Source organism: Sitophilus oryzae, unplaced genomic scaffold (genome assembly GCF_002938485.1).
Source record: "Sitophilus oryzae breed Bouriz unplaced genomic scaffold, Soryzae_2.0 scaffold_734_pilon_pilon, whole genome shotgun sequence".
Classification (NCBI taxonomy): domain Eukaryota; kingdom Metazoa; phylum Arthropoda; class Insecta; order Coleoptera; family Curculionidae; genus Sitophilus; species Sitophilus oryzae.
The window spans coordinates 424305-442992 of NW_022147345.1; the positions used below are offsets into that span (position 1 = coordinate 424305).

General features: G+C 34.1%; 3 protein-coding genes across 4 annotated transcripts in view; 2 read left to right on the forward strand and 1 right to left on the reverse strand.

The window, feature by feature from the left end:
- LOC115888392 (beta-1,3-glucan-binding protein-like) overlaps window positions 1–5934 on the forward strand; it is a 43459-nt gene extending 37525 nt beyond the window's left edge. Inside the window, exons 14-15 of the mRNA XM_030908113.1 lie at window positions 4199–4326; window positions 5675–5934. Coding sequence (XP_030763973.1) covers window positions 4199–4326; window positions 5675–5934 — 388 coding nt within the window. The remainder of the gene's footprint in view (window positions 1–4198; window positions 4327–5674) is intronic.
- Window positions 5935–8498: 2564 nt separating this feature from the next.
- LOC115888379 (zinc finger Y-chromosomal protein 2-like) lies at window positions 8499–10165 on the reverse strand. Of its 2 annotated transcripts, none has more exons than XM_030908099.1 (3): window positions 9703–10165; window positions 9534–9644; window positions 8499–9458 (listed from the first exon to the last, which is right to left on the reverse strand). In XM_030908099.1, coding segments are annotated over exons 1-3 (858 nt in total). In that variant the 5' UTR covers window positions 9705–10165; the 3' UTR covers window positions 8499–8713. The 2 variants fall into 2 exon arrangements, with proteins under 2 accessions (XP_030763959.1, XP_030763958.1); XM_030908098.1 differs by having other exon boundaries at window positions 9696–10165.
- A 3139-nt stretch (window positions 10166–13304) lies between these two features.
- LOC115888387 lies at window positions 13305–16759 on the forward strand. Its single transcript, XM_030908107.1, has 3 exons — window positions 13305–13519; window positions 16221–16444; window positions 16506–16759. Exons 1-3 carry the CDS (start codon window positions 13320–13322, stop codon window positions 16658–16660), a joined length of 579 nt encoding a protein of 192 aa, XP_030763967.1. The 5' UTR covers window positions 13305–13319; the 3' UTR covers window positions 16661–16759.
- Window positions 16760–18688: the final 1929 nt, after the last annotated feature.

Consider the following 18688-nt stretch of genomic DNA (forward strand, 5'->3'; position numbering starts at 1 on the left):
TTTGGATTGTCACGGGGTTTCTAACAGGACACTGTCTCCTCAACGAACACCTCAGTAAGATGAAACTGAGAAACAACGGCGAATGCAGATTTTGTGGGGAAAATGGGGAAACACCAGAACACCTTATCACTGAGTGTGCCGAGACGACGACCATTCGTGCCTGAACCTTGGTACGTCTGATGTCGAGGATGGAGAGCTGGCCTCTGTGGAGCCGTCTCAGATACTGGTTTTTCTTAAAGCCCTGAGACTGTATGATGAGTTATAACTCGTTATAACTCAAGAAAGGGGAACACACAATAGATCTATAAGGTCGCGGTGATTAACTCCCCTCCTAAACATTCTACATTCTACATTTTTTGGACAACAGCACGATACAGAGTTTCGAACCGGTCACCCGTCCAACCACTAGTATCGCCTTACGTCGCTTAACTTCGGTGTTCTAATGGGAACTGGTGTTTCGACGTAGCTGGGCCGTTGCCCCCACCCTTAAAAACCCTTGACACCCATAATAATAATTATTTTTTAAAATTTTCAAAACTAAATAACTCGGTTATTTTCAATTTATTTAAAAAATGGTAAAAAACAGAAAAGATGTTTCTTTTAACCAGATCTACCATCTTTTAAAATATCTGCACTTATTTCTGGGACACCATCTGGACTTATTTCTGTATAATTCATTATTAAAATTTATTAAATTTTATATTATTGATGTCCAGAGCTACCTATAGTAAATTAAAAAGAAATGGTATTTAAGTAAATTACAAAAGACCTATCATTTTAAATGTTTTAAAACAATGCATTTCCGCACTCATGTTTATAAAAACATTTTTCATTTTTTTGCCGACGGATTAATGAGTACCAGTGGCGAATCCACGGGGGGAGGCCTTCGGTGTTCCAAAGCTCCACCTCCCCCCCCCCCCATTGGGTTCAGCCAAGTAACAAGTAATACGATTTAAAGGTTGCTATTATACCGTATGATCGAAAAAAAATGGCGTCCAGTTGGCTTGGAAATGACGATCGATGACATTTCCAATATAATTTTACATATAAAATGACAGCGATCTTCATTTCATAGCCATCGCTGACGCCGTTTTTATTCGATCATACGGTACTTGGATTAAGGCAGAATAATAAAATTGCGTTTATTTCATCAACGAGATTGAAATCGACAAAATGTCAAGAGAAAACTTTTAATCGGCATTAAACGGCCTACATACATACAGGGTGGCCCATCGAAAACGTTCCGCGAGGCATAACGGCCAGGGTGGCGAGGCATAACGGCCATTTTTTTTCAGAAAATCTAAAAACACGTCAATTTTGTTTGTGAGGGGGACAACTTTTGCCCCAGAAATGATTGCAAAATCTTCAGCCCTCTAAGCGAGGGTGTCATCCCCCAACTTTTTTCAAATGGGAACGGGGGTCAAATGGCACCGCAATGAAAAGAGCTTTCTATTCTCTATATTACCTCGCTTCGTTTTTGAAAATCGGTCGAGTCATTGAGAAAATCTGAAGGATTGAAATTGGAAAAGTTTATTTAAACATTTATCAGACTAAATGATAAGGATAAATTCCTTCGACCAATTTGCTGTTTTTTCTCATTATTTCTAGATGTTTACCCATTTTTTCACTTGCCACAAGGTTGAACGATCAGGTGCGGTAGTTGCAAGATAGCTGTTCTGTGACTTGTGCGTTGAAGTTCTTCTCAATATCGTTAAACTTTTTAACAATTATGGTGTACTCACTTGCAGAAAAAGTGGATATAATCGAACTTTATTTTGAAAAATAATGAATGTGGCAATCGGTTTGCGCAGATATTCAATGAACGCCATCCTGACAAACACCTTTATGGCAAAATTGTTCGCGATTTAGTAGCAAAATTTCACGAAACTGGTTCCGTTATGAATAAAAAGAGGCAGAGGGAAAATCCTGTAGTAAAGGAAGCTATGGAGGTATTCGTATTGGGCCAAGTTGCCATGGATAGTACGCTGAGTACAAGAAAATTAGCCAGTGAGACCGCGACCGGCGTGAATCGTACAAGTGTCCAAACGATATTAAAAAAACACCAAAGTTCCACCCGTACAAAATTCAGTTGGTACAAGAACTCAAAGAAGACGATTTTGATCGTCGCGGGCTGGTATTTTTGGAAATTCTATTGTATGTCAGTTTAACGATATTGAGACCGCACCTGATCGTTCAACCTTGTGGCAAGTGAAAAAATGCGTAAACATCTAGAAATAATAAGAAAAAACAGCAAATTGGTCGAAGGAGTTTATCCTTATCATTTACTAATCCTTCACATTTTCTCAATGACTCGACCGATTTTCAAAAATGAAGCGGGGAAATATAGAGAATAGAAAGCTCTTTTCATTGCGGCGCCACTTGACCCCCCTTCCCATTTGAAAAAAGTTGGGAGATGACACCCCCGCTTAGAAGGTTGAAGATTTTGCAATCATTTCTGGGGCAAAAGTTGTTCCCCTCACAAACAAAATTGACGTGTTTTTGGATTTTTTGAAAAAAAAATATCCTGGCCGTTATGTATTGCGGAACGTTTTTGATGGGCCATCCTGTATACATAGTGCCATTACTGCCATTACTCGCTGACGAGTATTTGAAACGCATCAGAAGATGGTCACTCAAGGCGTTTTCTTTCATGAGCTTTTCTGTGACTGAAAAGCCCGATACGTGATGTTATCTGTCTACCGCACTCTCAAAAAATCCTAATTTAAAAATGTCATTGCTTTGTTGCCTCTTTACTTTTTGGTTGTCGCTGTTAACTGAGTTTACAATTCTTCTCCATTCCGTTTATTGCGAGCTGATTCTTCCCACTCATTCTGCTTCTTAATCCGCTTTAAGTTTTCGTGGAAAATATCCTTGTACCTTTTGAGTTGTCTGCCCGGCCTCCTCTTACCGTCTGCAAGCTCACCGTAAAGCAGAGATTTTGGTATGCGGTTTTCTTGCATTCTGCATACGTGACCAGCCCATCTTAAGCGGGACTTTAAAATCATGACTTCAATACTCTCGCAGTTAGCTTTTTCAAGGACCGATACGCTTGAGACATGATGGAAACATTTGATTTTTAAGAGTTGCCTAAGATGTCTCTGTTGCAACTTGTTTAATGCATTCATGTGTCGGCAGTACGGCATCCAAGTTTCGCTTCCGTATAACATGGTGGGAATTATTATTGCTCGGTACACTGCAAGTTTCATTTTTGTGCTCAAATCATGATTGTAGAAAACCCTGTTTTTGAATTTCCAGAATGCTCTTGAGGCGCTGCTAATCCTGTGCTGAATTTCAGAGTCGGTATTGGCCTTTTCCGAAATCAAACTGCCAAGGTAATTGAATTCCGCTACATATTCCAATAGTTCTTCTCCGATTTTTATAGCATTGTTATGTGATCTTCCGGGGGAGTGCACATGATTTTAGTTTTATCAATGTTCAGCTTAAGCCCCGAAGCTGTAACGTATTTGCAACTATAGAACACAGTCATCAGCGTATTGAAGTTCTGTGATGAATTTTATACGTATTTTTTCACTGAGTCTCTTTATGTTGAACAGACCACCGTCGTAGCTGTATCTTATGCCCATACCTCCCTCCTGCAGTTTTCTGTCCACTATAATGAAGAGCGCTGCCATGAATATATTGAATAGGAGAGGCTCTAAGACACATCCCTGTCTAACGCCTGTGTTTGTTAGGAAGGGATCGCTCAGTGATCCATGATGACACTCTTGATTTGTTGTTGTTATGGAATGGAAGCTTTTACACACTGTAAGAAATTTGTTGGGTACTCCGAACTTTTTCATAATTTCCCAAAGTGCATCTCTGTGCACTCAACGCCCTACACAATTTTCTTAACAAGAGAAAAAAAGTCAGTGGCGCACAGTTTTTTTAGAAACTATTCCAATCATAACCCATATGCACGTCCCTGGTGAATCTGTCGACACTTTTTAGTATTAAAATTTGTAGCACTTATAGTAACTTTTACCCTCAAAAATTTATTGGAATCACTAAATAGGCACTTGGATGAAAATTATAATAAATGAAAAAAAAAATCTTTCTAATACTAAAATTAAGATTTCAATTACTTTCTGTTTCTCAAGTGGTACTAGTTGCTAGAAAGATATAGTGCCTCGTGAAACCCTGAAATCTTATAAAATTATTATAAATTAGAATCATTTTCATAAATCGATTAAAATTTCAGCTCTGATTTCCATACGTACAAGTTGGTTTGGACTCCTGAGAATATTACATTTCTTGTGGACGAGAATAGCTTGGGAACTGTTAGTCCACCGAGCGGTGGATTTTTTGAACTAGGAAAATTCTCCAGTAGTAAGTATGCAGATTAAAGCACAGGTTCTATTGACAATAATAGACCCATCGACAATCGATCTGTTATTGAAGAGTACAGAAAATCTAACGGGCTTGAATAAAACTATTTAAAAATGAATAATTTTATTATTAAAGTTTTATTTCAAGAATTGCGTTACCATGACAATTTTAGAAATTTAGTAAGTAAATTCTTAAGTCTTATTTAGAAATAGACTAAATCACTGCCTTAAAAATATACACTTCAATTACCATGTCCAACTTTAGTACAATATGATATTCAGGCTAGGATACATACTAAACAATACGTAAATAAAATATTCAAATCTAGAAAGATATTGAAATACCGGGTGCGTCTCAAAAGTGGCTCACCCAAAAAAATTAGATTTGGTATGTTAGTATATGACATAAATTAGGATTGCTTGATGTATTCAATTGTTTTTTGTCACTTCCTGTTTCACCGGAAATGACCACAACTTTTGATTTTTAAGAGGCACACTCGGTATATTTTAACTTTATTCGATAGAAAATGACACTCTGAATAGAATCACATATCATATGTCAACTTTTGACATTTTCGCTTAAAAGAAAATCGTATCTCAAATTTCAATCTAGAGTTCCATGGCTGTATTAAAAACACTGATTTTTAAGAAATTTTAGAATTTTAATTTTAGAAAATGCTCAAATCGTATTTTTAATCATATCTGAATTTTTTCAAATGGAACGAGGGGGACCCATTAGCATATTTGGAAAAAGCATTTAACTATCTAGCGGATAATTTGATACCACATACTTTTTTGGTATTTCGAGTCAAATTTTTGTTACGAACCGTAAGTTATAATTTCAAATAAACCATATACGAAAACGTCAAAAGTTGACGTATATATGTCATTCTATTCAGAGTGTTATTTTCTATCGAATAAAGTAAAAAATACCGAGGGTGTCATTTAAAAATCGAAAGTTTTAGTCATTTCCGGTTAGGAAGTTAACAGGAAGTGACCGTAAACAATTGAATACGTCAATCAGTCCTAATTTATGTCATATACTAACGTACCAAATCCCGTTTTTTTCAGTAAAAAGTTGCAGGGGTGAGCCACTGTTGAGACGCACCCGGTATATCGAAAATACTTGAATCAAAATGTAAAAAATATAGGAAACTGTAAAAAATATTGAGACTGTCAAATCGATTGGTTCCAATCATTCCAGAGCATTCGGCCAATCAATCATCCGTACCCCAAAAATGATCAAATGAAAAAAAAGGTATTACTTCACATCATTTCAATGTTAGGCGGTACGAAGTTATAGCAGGGTCTGTTAGTTAATGATAAATTTATATCTTGTCTCATTCTAGATGCAACCAATCCATGGGTTAATGGTACAATAATGGCACCATTCGATCAAGATTTCTACCTAATCATTAATTTGGCTGTGGGTGGAACTCACTTTTTCTCGGACAATAACATAAACCAAGGTGGAAAACCGTGGTCTAATAATGACACGGATCCAGGATTGGAATTCTGGAACGGCAAAGATCAATGGTTACCCACCTGGGATTTGCAAGGAAACACTACCCATTTTATTGTAGACTATGTCAAAGTATGGTCGTTGTAAATATAAAACTATTGATAACTAAAAAATCTTTAGTGTATTATTCTTTATGTAGAGGTTACAGCAAAGATATAGACTTGGTTACAATAAGTACAAGAAAAATCAATGACTAAAGAATACAAGGACATGTAACGTCCATATACGGGCTTCAGCAGAATTTGTTACGTTAGACGCCATCATATTGGACATTGGAGCCTACGGATGAGTCACCACCTCGTCAACAGCGACAATTTTAGCGATTTTTAATAATTTGGTGTGTGTAGTAAATTTTGTTTAAACTTTATTACAATGGTGACGTGTTCAGCTTTCAAGTGTAAAAGCCGCAATTATAAGAAAGAGCTAGGAGTTGCGTTTCCATAAGTAAATAAACAGTCCACTCCACCTTTTTAGCGTTCTCTTATTGAATTTGGTAATTATTTTTCTGATACTATATGTACTTAATATGTGCTAATCGTCGATACTAGTTTTGTATCTTTTGTTAACACTTTAATACGTTTTTTTCGTAATTAATTAGTATGATACCACCGCCTACACCATAGGCGTAGTCAAAACATTTATCAAAAATATAAATATCCCTTCAAGCAGCTAAGTTAAGAAAAATATATGGCCACGGCACGTTTGGTGCCATGGTAACAATTTGGTCTCGGGTGTTATATGTCCTTGGATTCTTTAGTCATTGAGAAAAATAAATTATGAAAATGTATCAAGTCGGTACCTATACGCTTTTGTCCTTAATAGCAGTACTAAGATTTGTACTACATACTTTAAAAATGACCTATAGGTAGAAGAAATAAGGGTAATTAATAATGAAGGTAAATACTGTTGGTAATTTGGAATACTCACGTATTAAAGCTATGCGTGGTGCTATATGTATAAATATGGTATAAACTTAGTAGTTTAAATTTATAGTACAGGCTCAGATAAGTACAGACAAAAATATGTGAACAAATAACCATACAAATAACTGCCAACTGCCCAACCAGTCAGGGAAGATTTCGACAGATTGAGAGAACTATAAAATGACGGAAATGGCAAATTAAAATAACAGGCATAACTGTCATTGTCATGGATATCGTTGGACAGACATATTCGTAAATTCACATCTACGATCTATGATTCACATCCAGGAGCTCACTGAACGAAACAAAAATTACCAGATAGATGTACTTTTGAACAAATACCAATTCTGGATGAGCCGTAGTCCCCAAAGACAAACAAAATTCAATAAATTTTTGTATTTTAGAGTAGAAAATATCTCGCCGAAAAAAATCTATTTTATGTGCTTATATTGTATCATTTTGCATCCACTCTACAACTAGATATAGTATGACTTTTTTGAAACTTTAGTTTCGGAGATATAAATTTAATCGGACCTTATAAAAAAAACAATTTCATTTCAGAAACTATTTGAGACAGAGTTTACCAAAAATGTTTTTTATATCTACTACTGGGAAATGAATTTGTAGATATAGTATGACTTTTTTTGAAACTTAAGTCTTGGAAATATAAATTTAATCGGACCTTTTAAAAAAATGTTTTTTTTTTAGAAACTATTTGAGACAGAGTTTACCATAAAGTTTTTTTGTATCTACTACTGGATAAATGAATTTGTAGATATAGTATGACTTTTTTTGAAACTTTAGTTTCGGAAATATAAATTTAATCGGACCTTTAAAAAAACATTTTTTTTTCAGAAACTATTTGAGACAGAGTTTACCAAAAAGGTTTTTTGTGTCTACTACTGGGTAAATGAATTTGTAGATTAGTATGACTTTTTTGAAACTTTAGTTTCGGAGATATATTTTTAATCGGACCTTTTAAAAAAAATATTTGTTTTTCAGAAACTAAGTATATATTTGAGACAGAGTTTACCAAAAATGTTTTTTATACCTACTACTGAGTAAATGAATTTGTAGATATAGTATGACTTTTTTTGAAACTATATTTGTGAGTTTAGTTTATTTAGGTACGTAACATAAATTTTCTATATAGACATTGACTGAATTCAATTGATGAGTTTTCGGACATTACATCTGAATTGTAATTGTCTGCAATTGTTTGTCATAGACGTCATAAAAGAATTTTCTGTGTTTTTTTGGATGTAATCTGTCCTCTGTGTTCGACTTTATTTTGGGATGATGGACCACCCTGTAACTGATTCAAGACGTCCTAACTAAATCTCTACAAAGGGATTTGTTTGTCCTTTTCAGAGATATGGAAGTTATAGTCTTTTTATAAACTTATGAAGGGCTGTACAAATATTGCAAAATGAAAATAAAGGAACAAACGATCATGTGATGCTTGTCAACAACAAATAAAGTCTTTAGGCCTAATTATCATTTAATTTGTTTTAGAAGCAATTAAAGAGCACTATCCGTATCAATATATTTTTGAAAATTATACTTACAATCATATTTTAGAAAATTGTACATTTATGAATCTATTGTCTAGGCAACTAGAAAAACACGTCTCCATATTTACATTTACCATGGGAATCTTCCTACTAATTTTTCTGTATTTAGGATTAGGTTTAAAAAAAAGTAGTTTAATGATAAAAAATGTATTGCTCTTATAACCTGACACCATAAAAATACATATATATATAAACCTAATTAAATAAAATGACTTCTATTAAATCTAATGAGTATATTATGTAAAAATAATTGATAAAATTTGTCTTATAATAAACTTCTTAAAGAGTATTAACATATATAGGTTTCCTAAATCTCTGAAAATTTCTATCTTTGTCACTTTTATTAGTCCATAAAGACTCAACAGCTATCTACTTGGTTCTTGGAACATAATTATCTAGTTCTCCTGTCCTCATCAGGTGTTTTTTGCTCTGCAAATGTCGCTTCAAACACGATCCAAGTCGGCTTTTAAAATTACAAATTTTACATTGATACACTTCTAGCAGTTCTCTAGGTCTGTGCGTTTCCAAATGCTTGATCAGGTTCTTACGATATTTTGATTCGAAACCACATTCGTTACATCTAAATAGATCCATCTCTTTTCTGTGCTTGTCCATATGGGAATACAATAAGCCCTTCTTATGTGTCTTATAGGAACACTCATTACATCCATACTTCTTGTCACTGCTCAAGTTATTTGTTTTCCTGACTAGAACCTGATGGACATCTGTGATGTGACGTTTTAAGGCATCTTTACCCATATACCTCGCTCCGCATGACTCACAAGCATATTTGATTATAACATCTCTAGAAATCCTATGTGTCAAATCGTGTCGCGTTAGGTGACCCCTTTGCCTTGTTTTGTACGAACATTTTGTGCAATAAAATCGTTCGTCGTCAGTTTTATGATGCATCTCCCTTACATGATGGTCTAATTGGAATTTTTGCTTGAATTGCACGTCACAAGAATAACAGTTGTGTGTGGTAATGAGGTGTTGTAATATGTGTGCCTTATATTTCTTTTTGCTTTTGGTTTTATAATAACATCTTTTACAGAAATATTTGGAGGTATTATGCTCTTGTTTAACAAGGCACTTGACTTCACTTCTCTCTAAACTATACACATAAGCATAAATTATTATTATATTTATTATAATATTTATTATTAACAAAAAGTAATTCATTTCTTACCTCAAATCGGCATGATATTCAGTATCAGGACTATGTAGAGTATCATAACAATTCTCTAATTTTACTTCTTCTATTTTTATATCGGTAATTTCATCGTGAGTTTCAAATGACCTTAAAAAGTACAGAAAATACTAAAATATTCAAAAAAAGACTATAACTTACTTCTCACATTTATCATAAGCTTCCTCATCAGTGACTTCCTCTTTAATTTTAGTTAAATTATAAATAATATCATCTTGAGGGTCATCGTACTCAACATCAAATTTTTCAATTTTTAGCATTGTACATTAACTATATATCTTAAGGTAAATTCGATATAAGTTCATAAAAGTTAGAATTACGTATATTTAATATTGACTTTAGAATTGTACCCCTTACACACAAATAAATTAATATTTAAAATGACTAGAAATAATTTCAAACGATAAAAACAATCTCAACATAGGTAAAATAATATCAATATCATAGGGTAAAACTTGCAAAGCTTCACATTAAATCGAAGACCGATATTTCACAATAACGGAAATATAAAATCATGTTACAACAAAATAAATAATAAATATATTATGAATTATCTTTTATCAACATAATTTTCTGTTCAAGGTAAACAAACATAACCAATTTTTGTGGTTACTAAAGGTCGGTTTACATTAAGAAGAATGTTAGATATTGGCATATCGGTTTTGTGGAACTAAACTTATGTTTTTTTATTCTGTATAGTTTCTAAAATACAAATTATCTTAAAAAATGTTTAAAGAAAAAAGTAAAAGTAGGTAGGTAATTGAAGAAAACCAATATTTTATTTTGGTTAATGTGACCCTTGTACGTGACATTAGTCTATGATGTGAACTCGGCTTTAATGATATCAGCTGATTGTCAAACTCTAAAATGTATGTTGCCAGACTGTGTTTTTTTACGTTAGTCTATGACGTTAGTTATGATACAAAATAAAATACCGTATGGCGTATCATCGAAAAAAAAAAACAAATTACACAAAAACTAAAACGATTTTGAGTTCCACATATTTAGAATAGCAGAAAAGACAAGGTTTTCTTATTACTTCTTATTTGATTTGTAATTTGTAAAATTGTTGCTTTATATTAATATCTGTATAGCTGCAGTGGGATTCTGTAAGCTCCGTTGCAAGAAATTTCCTGTCTAGCTTATGTTATTTGTATACGATTGATGAGTCACTAGACAGGAAATATGTTTACAGAATCAGGCCCCGGTATACTACGTACTATCGAAAAAAAAAAACGGCTCAAAGATGGCTGGGCCATGGTACCTAATGGATAACTATTTTTGCGAGGTCAAGCCCTAGACGTCATTCAGTTGGCCCAGACTCTTCTTTATTTTTTAATGGCGCTTCTTGCCATTAAGAAATAAAACCTGAAGAAATAGACGGTCTGAAGAAGGTTGAAATTTACTTTTATATTGAATAAAAATTATTTTTAAATAGTGTAGTTTAAATTTAGAGAAAAAATAATTTTTTGCGAATAGATTTGTGAGTCTTGAAACCACCCAGTATACATACACACTGCAGCTTGGACAAGCTCAATATGTTATCAACAGATAAGTTAATATAGCTATATTATAGTTTTGATTGTAAATTTTTACATTTTCTTTGAAACTGTAATTAAAGATATAATATATATTGTATGAATAATGCAGATGTAAAGTCAGGAAAAATAACTGTATGATAGGAAGTACCAAAAATATTAGTATTCTTTATAAAAAAAAATATATTGAAAATCAGTGTTCTAACTGAAAAATATTATAAAATTAATTAAAACGTCTTCAACTAATGATCAATAATTTTAGTTGCGGATAGGTGTATCTATTAATTTTTAACTCTATGGATGTATCCATGGGTGTATCCGTGATGTGTCACAATTGTCAGTTAACTGACAAATGCCTAAAAAACTGGAAACAAAAATTAAAAAACTGGAAACAAATTGTGTTTCATTTTCCAAAAAAAAATCAATATAAAGGATGACTCTTAAATAAGTGCAAATATTTTCAGGGCTAGTTTATTTCGACCCCAGAAACACGTCTATGAGGTTTTTTTCGCAAAAAAAATCGGAAAATTTGATTTTTTTTTGAAACTTTTTTTGAAAATTCTTTCAATTTTTAGTTAAAAAACACAATATCTTCTAATATGGCACCACAGATAGTAACAAGAAAGAAAACCCAGAAAAGATCCAGCGGTTCTCGAAATTTAAGCGAATAATCAATTTTATTGAAATTTGAAAAACGGTAAAGCGAAAATATGTTTCTTTTATCGAGATCCACCAGTCCTGAAAACACTTGCACTTATTAAAACTCGCCCTGTATACAGGGCGGTCCGAACTGTACTCCGGAAACTTCGGCAGCATATTCTGCAGGTAAAAATAAGTAAGAAAGTTCGTATAAATATATATGTCCTAAAATGCTTTGTTTCAGAGATACAGGGTGTACAAATTTCAGTTTTATTTCGATTTTTTTTTAAATAATTTATAAAGTAACTTATATTTGGATGAAAATTTTTGTCTGGGAGGTTTTTGACATGAGAAATTTGATTTTGAAGTCAATATGATCCTACTTGTAGAGAATGCCACCTACATATTTTTAACTTTTTTGATAAGTAATAACTTTTTGTCCGTACTTGTATAAAAATACTGAGTAAAAAAATTTACATTTTTTTTTACGTAAAAAAAGTCTCTTGGTAAAAATCGCTATGAGTATGGTTCTCGAGATATTTGAAATCAATATCTGTCAATATTATCAATATCTGTCATCATTGACATAAATTAAACTTGTTGACACTAAATAGTTATTAGACACCAATTTTCATCCAAATATTGACGATAGGTACTTAATTTAGTATTATACTTACTATAAATTATTTGGAAAAAAATCGAAATAAAAATGAAACTTCTACACCCTGTATCTCTGAAACTAAGCATTTTAGGACATACAATTTACAAACTTTTTTACTTATTTATTTTATCTGCAGAATATGCTGTCGAAGTTTCCGGAATACAATTCGGACCGCCCTGTATATTTTGTGTATAGTACATGTACCAGTGCGACAAAAAAAGTAGTGCAACAAAATATTATTAATCTGCTGGTCTATATTCTTGTGTCAGTGCCACGTAATTTTTAAAAAAATGCCTTTAACTTCAGAGCAAAAATCGATTATATTTATTATTTAATAGTTTTAATTTCACTAATTTGTAGTAGGCAAAAAATTTATAAGCCAGATGCAAGAATCACTAACTTTTTATACTACAGTTATATAATTATTTTTTGGCCCCTCTTTCTGCTACTCGTATTTTTGTTTATTTATATAATTATTTGTTTGCTTTGACGCTTTGACAGATAGATATAGCTATTTTGACAGATAAATTAGTGATAAGTATTATGGTTGAATTAAAATCTATAGTTTTGAGCGGCAATATAGTGAAATTATAACATATTAAAATAAATCTTACATGAATGACGGTCGTCTCGAGTACTGTACGTAAACTGTAATTCACCAATTAAATTCAACAATAATTCCTTATCTCGTATTTCTTTCTTTATATTTTTCTTCTCAGAATTATCTCTTTTACGGTTAATTTTATACACATTAATTCAACAAATACATTTTAGTCACACTGCATGAAAAAATCCCTAAATTAATATCAACGAACATTGACTGAATCATTGGTGGTACTTTACAGTGTCCAGTCTTCGTCTTATCTGAATGCATGGTAAAGTACCATACTCTCACACTATAAAACCTCGTACAGCTTCTGCACCAACATGCAGTTTGAGTTGTGCGTTATCCAAGACAAAATGAAGGTCTTTGTAGTGTTCTCTTTGATCCTAGCTGTAGCTTTTGCATATCCATATGATGTACCTCAGCCTGATGAAGAAATACATGAAGAATATCAACCCTCCACTGTTGTAGAAGATGAAAATGGCGAGCATTACTATTTGGTTCCATTGGGAAGAACTAAGAGGTATTATTAGTTCGTATTTTAAACATACATAATATACAGGGTGGTCGATGTTTATGTAGCAGGACGGTCGATAAATAAATAAAAATAATGTTATGGTCATTTCGTATCATTAGCGATTTGTTTTAAAGTTAACGATTATAACAAACTGTTTGTGATATTTATTGCCATCTTTTTTACAAGATATGTATACTCCATATTTTAAAGTTATTTTCCTCAGATATACAGGGTTATTTTGACAAAAAAAATGTTGTGTATATTTTCGGATTTGTCAAGTGGATTTATTATGAGATTTCATTTCTAAAATATTCTTCATTATTTTCAGCTAATTCAACCATTTCCAATTATTAAGGTGTAGCCTCCCTCACATATTTAGATGTTGAATGTAGAATGTAGAATGAGTAAGAGGGGGTTAATCACTGCGACCTTAAAGATCTATTGTGTCCCCCTTCCTTGAGTCATCACACAATCTATAACCCATCATACCCCTGTTGTGGAGGGGACAGGGTATTTCCCATCCTCCTTTGATAACAGTTCTTCCTCCGAGGATACACACGACCCTTCCACGGTTGGAGTTTGGCCCTCTGTGCCGCTCTTCACAGTCGAGGAGCTTGCCTCCGGCTGAGGAACCCATGAGGTGGAGGCTGGAGGATCTGTCTCCATTTTTTCCACCTCTTTAACTTGGTCTCTCCTCAGACTTGATACCGGTGTTGTCCCGTATCTATAATAGAAAATATGCCCCTCTTTCTCTATTGCCTCCTTGGATTTGAGGTCAATTCCTATTGTGAGGACCTATTTAGATACTCTCTTTGTAGTTGGGCCCATTGTTGTCTATTTTTGGCTATGCACGCCCAAGTTATCCCTGCTAATTTCCTAATATCATGGTCCAATCTCAGGTTCGGTCTTCTTCTAGGTCTCTTAATTCCTCGTGGGTACCATGCTGTAATTTGTGTGGTGCATCTGTGGTCGATTCTTCTTGCCAGGTGTCCTGCCCTTTGTCATTTGAGGGATTGGACTCTGTGGATGACAATTATTACCTGGATCTTTTGTCGTATCCACTCTATTCTTTTACGGTCTCTCTTGGTTCTTTCCCGTATATTTCGTTCCATTAAGCATTGTGCGACCTGCAGTTTCCTTATGATATCCGTTTTAAGTGTCCAGGTTTTAAGTGACTGGTAGTACACATTGGTTGAAATGTTCTTTTTCTTTAGATAGAGTGGCATTCTAGATTTTGTTTTTCACAATAAGGGGCCGTCCTCTGCCGGAAACACTGCGACCTGTGAGGCATATTGTGTTTGTCCTCTTTCTATATCTGCACCCATTCTCCTATCCCTGTGCCCTGCACTAACTTATGCAGGTCCTTGATAGGATGGGAGCATAGTTCCTCCGGTTCTAGCCTAGCTTTCCCAAATAAAAAGTGTCGCTTGCGATCCAGAGCCTCGCAGTGACATATTATGTGCTCCGCTGTTTCAGGATCTTTATCGCAGAGTCTGCAGCAAAAACTTCTTTGATACAGATTGAGCTTGTTCAGGTAACACTTGGCAGCCATATGTCCTGTCAAGAGGCCTGTTGTAATCCGCAATTTATTCCTGCTAAGCATTAGCAGTTCTTTTGCGGTTTTAGAGCTAGGTCCTTGGATAAAAGCCTTGCTGTGCCTGTGCCCCTGTCTGTTTCTTCAGTGGACATTCTGCTTTTCCCTGATCCAGAGTTTTAGTGCACTACGGTCCATACATTTGGGTATTCCCAGTACTGGCTCTGGACCAAGATAAGATGCCGATGATCCTTGCCTAGCTAGCTCATCGGCTTTTTCGTTGCCTTGGATGCCGCTGTGGCCCGGCACCCAGAATAATTTAATTCTGTTCCCTCGAGCCAGAGCTTCCAGTTCACCTAGGCATTCCCAGACGAGTCTTGACGATACCTTTCATAAGCGCCCCAAGTGCCGCCTGACTGTCTGAGCATATATTGATGAGCTTATCTGAATAAGCTCTTCTATTGTTTTCTCTCGCAGATTGTAGAATGGCGAAGATTTCTGTCTGGAATACGGTTGAGCGTTCCCCCAAGGAAAAGGATAAACTTACCCTTGGTCTTTCCTCAAATACTCCAGCTCCTGTTCTTTCAGCGGTCTTTGACGCGTCTGTATACCAGGTTAGTCCATCCTGAAGGAATGTTATATCTGTTCACATTCCTCGATCCATTTTGTTTACCTCGAATGGTTTGTGGTAGTGATAAAGAGGGGTCATTTGGTCCGATCTTCTCTTTCGGCATTCTAGATTTGAATAGGATTGAGTTTCTTCCATAAGTACTTTATGCTAACTTAATTCTTCTGTTGATTTCTGGTCGTAGAGATCCCGAGCTGTGCATTGGCTGTCCCAAATATATATATTCTTCTACTATTTCCAGTTATTTATTAGAATGTCTTTTCTATCTACTAGTTCGTTGTATGTACATTACTTTAGTTTTTACTAAATTCATTTTGAGACCTTGTGTTTGTAGTTCTTCAGAACTATTGAAAATTAGGACTATGTCATCAGCGAATCTTAGATGGTTTTTTTAGCAAATTAAACACTAATTCCACAATATTCCGTTTTGATCGCTTTTCTAATTTTAGCTTAGTTTAGAGTTTAAACTTCTTTACAATCTTTTGGTTGATATTATACCTCTGATTTTAAAGCTAAGGTATGGTATATCTTTTTTTTTCTTGTAGGCAAACTACCAACTGGCAGATACAAAGCCCTGGCATAGCTAGCCTAAGTCACAAAGGAACTATTTTGGATAATCCAAACCACCACCTCGACGGTTCTGGCTACGTGACCAAAGACTTACGTGGTCATGGATTAGCTCCAGATGCATATGGAGGTCGTGTGGATTACACCCACAAACCTACCGGTTCCAATTTGGGCGTTGGTGCTGATCATGCCAGAGGATTTGGTACTATTTTTAAAAATAATCAACAAATTAGTATTTCTAATGATTTTATCTATGTGTTTAGGAACGGACGTTACGGCTTCTGGTACTTACAATTTTCTGCACTCGAAGAGTGGCGATCTTGGAGTGACAGGTCAATATGGTAGACATTTCGGTGGGCCTGGTGGGACAGGTCGTCCAAATTGGGGCGTTTTTGTTGGCGGGAAGTACCGATTCTAAAAAATACAGTTTTTTATTGTAACTTAATTAATTTAATTTGCGAATTGTGATCTTTTCTATACAATAATATTAGTAAATATATTTATTTTGTTTTATAAACTTATTTTTTTTTCTAATACATTTGATTTCATAACACACTATAGCCAATCAATTTGGCACCTTAATCACTCAATATTTGTTATACTTTAATGACAATATTTTGGGAATATTACAACCGAGAGTAAAAAAAACCGACTCAAAAATTTACTCAAAGAAAATGTCTTCAACCCATCAGAAAAAAACCTACGAAGAAAGAAAGATATTTGACTAGAAAGCTAGGTTTTTTTAAAGAAGAGAAAAATAGGGTCATAAAAAATATATGCCATAATATTAAACACAGACTTTACCTACGTATGCAAAAATGTATAGACCTTAAGGGCGAATATTTGGAAAAGCAAAATAACACTTTGTTTCGAACTTGTTCGTTTCTGTTTCATTTTTGTATACGTATAATTGAGGAGTTGAAAATCAAAGCTCGTCGTATTCATTTTTGGTAATGTTGAGTAAAAATATACAGGGTGGCGCACCTCATTCGCCTCGGTTGATTATATGAAAACGGAAAGATGTAGAAACAAACTATTTTATGGGTATATGTGGGAAGGCAATGTGCATAATTGAAAATTATTTTGAAATGTACAGGGTGTGTCAGAACTAAGATCCATACCAAAGTTATATTTTTTCTTATGGAACACCCGGTATTTTATTTCATTTTTGGATTCTTGGACATAGAATAAGGCATTTATTGTAAGGGTTTGATATGTCTAAATGCTTTGGTTTTTGAGATATTTAAAGATATTTAAATATGCATGCTATAATAAAAGGTTTGTCAACACCTTGTACATTACTTTTCAGAATTAATTCTGGTGCTGACTTTCAAGCCAGAGAAATAAACTTAACTAAAAAATTTGATTGCTTCCTTAAATGTACACAGGGGTATCAAAAATTGGTGGTCTATTTTAACTATTTATTTTACATAAAAACTTCGTTATTTCAAATGCAACCCCATATAACACACAATATCCGCAGGATATTCATAGAATGTCGGAATGTCCCATTATAAGATCATCTTATAAAGACATCTATAGGATATCCTCCAGACATCCTAAAATCCTATAGATGTCTCAGAATAGAATATCCTATGGATATCTCTGTCGTATATCTAATGTACATCCAGCTGAGATATCCAAACATGCTCATGATAATAAAATATCCTAACAATATCGTCTAGATATTTAGGAAAAATAAATAATGTACTACTTTTTATATTACATAAAATGCAATAAACCATACAGATAGATATATATTACGTCAAGGCAACAAAATATCCTGTTGGTATCTTCTGGATAATCTGGATATTTATGAGCTTGGCCACTCCCAGTAATACAGAGAATTTAAAACGCCCGCGCCAAAAATTTACCACAATCCATCTCAACGGTTGTTTATTTTTGATGGTTTTTGCATCCTGTTGTAGCATTTTATTTAAAATTTACACAATTTAAATAAATGTACAGAATTATTTTATTTAAACAATTCAAGTTTAAGTCCTCGCACCGCGATGGCATTATAAGTATTGTTATTATCTTTTATTTTTTCTACAAGTTTATTTCTGGCTAGTTATTTCAGTCCGGTCGAAGTTGTTCGTCACTTTATTTCTGACGGTATAGGTATATACCTCGTGCCTACCTTTATCGCTATATTGGTGGTTGAAGCTGAACCCGATAGAATTATCGGCGTTTTTTTTGGCATTTTTGAAATTTGTGTGGGAAAACCCTCTGAGCGGAGGTAAGACTTTTATTTTTTTTACATAACGTTTCCTAATACCCTTTTTCTATTTGTACAGGGTTTTATTTTATGGTACGCATTTCTGGTACCATTTTGTTTATTGTATCTGACATTTGGGCCACGTTTGTCCCTACAATATACACGTTGAATAACGGAAGAATCTCCTGAATATACAGCATTTTCCGATCCTGTCTGTGTGGAGACGTT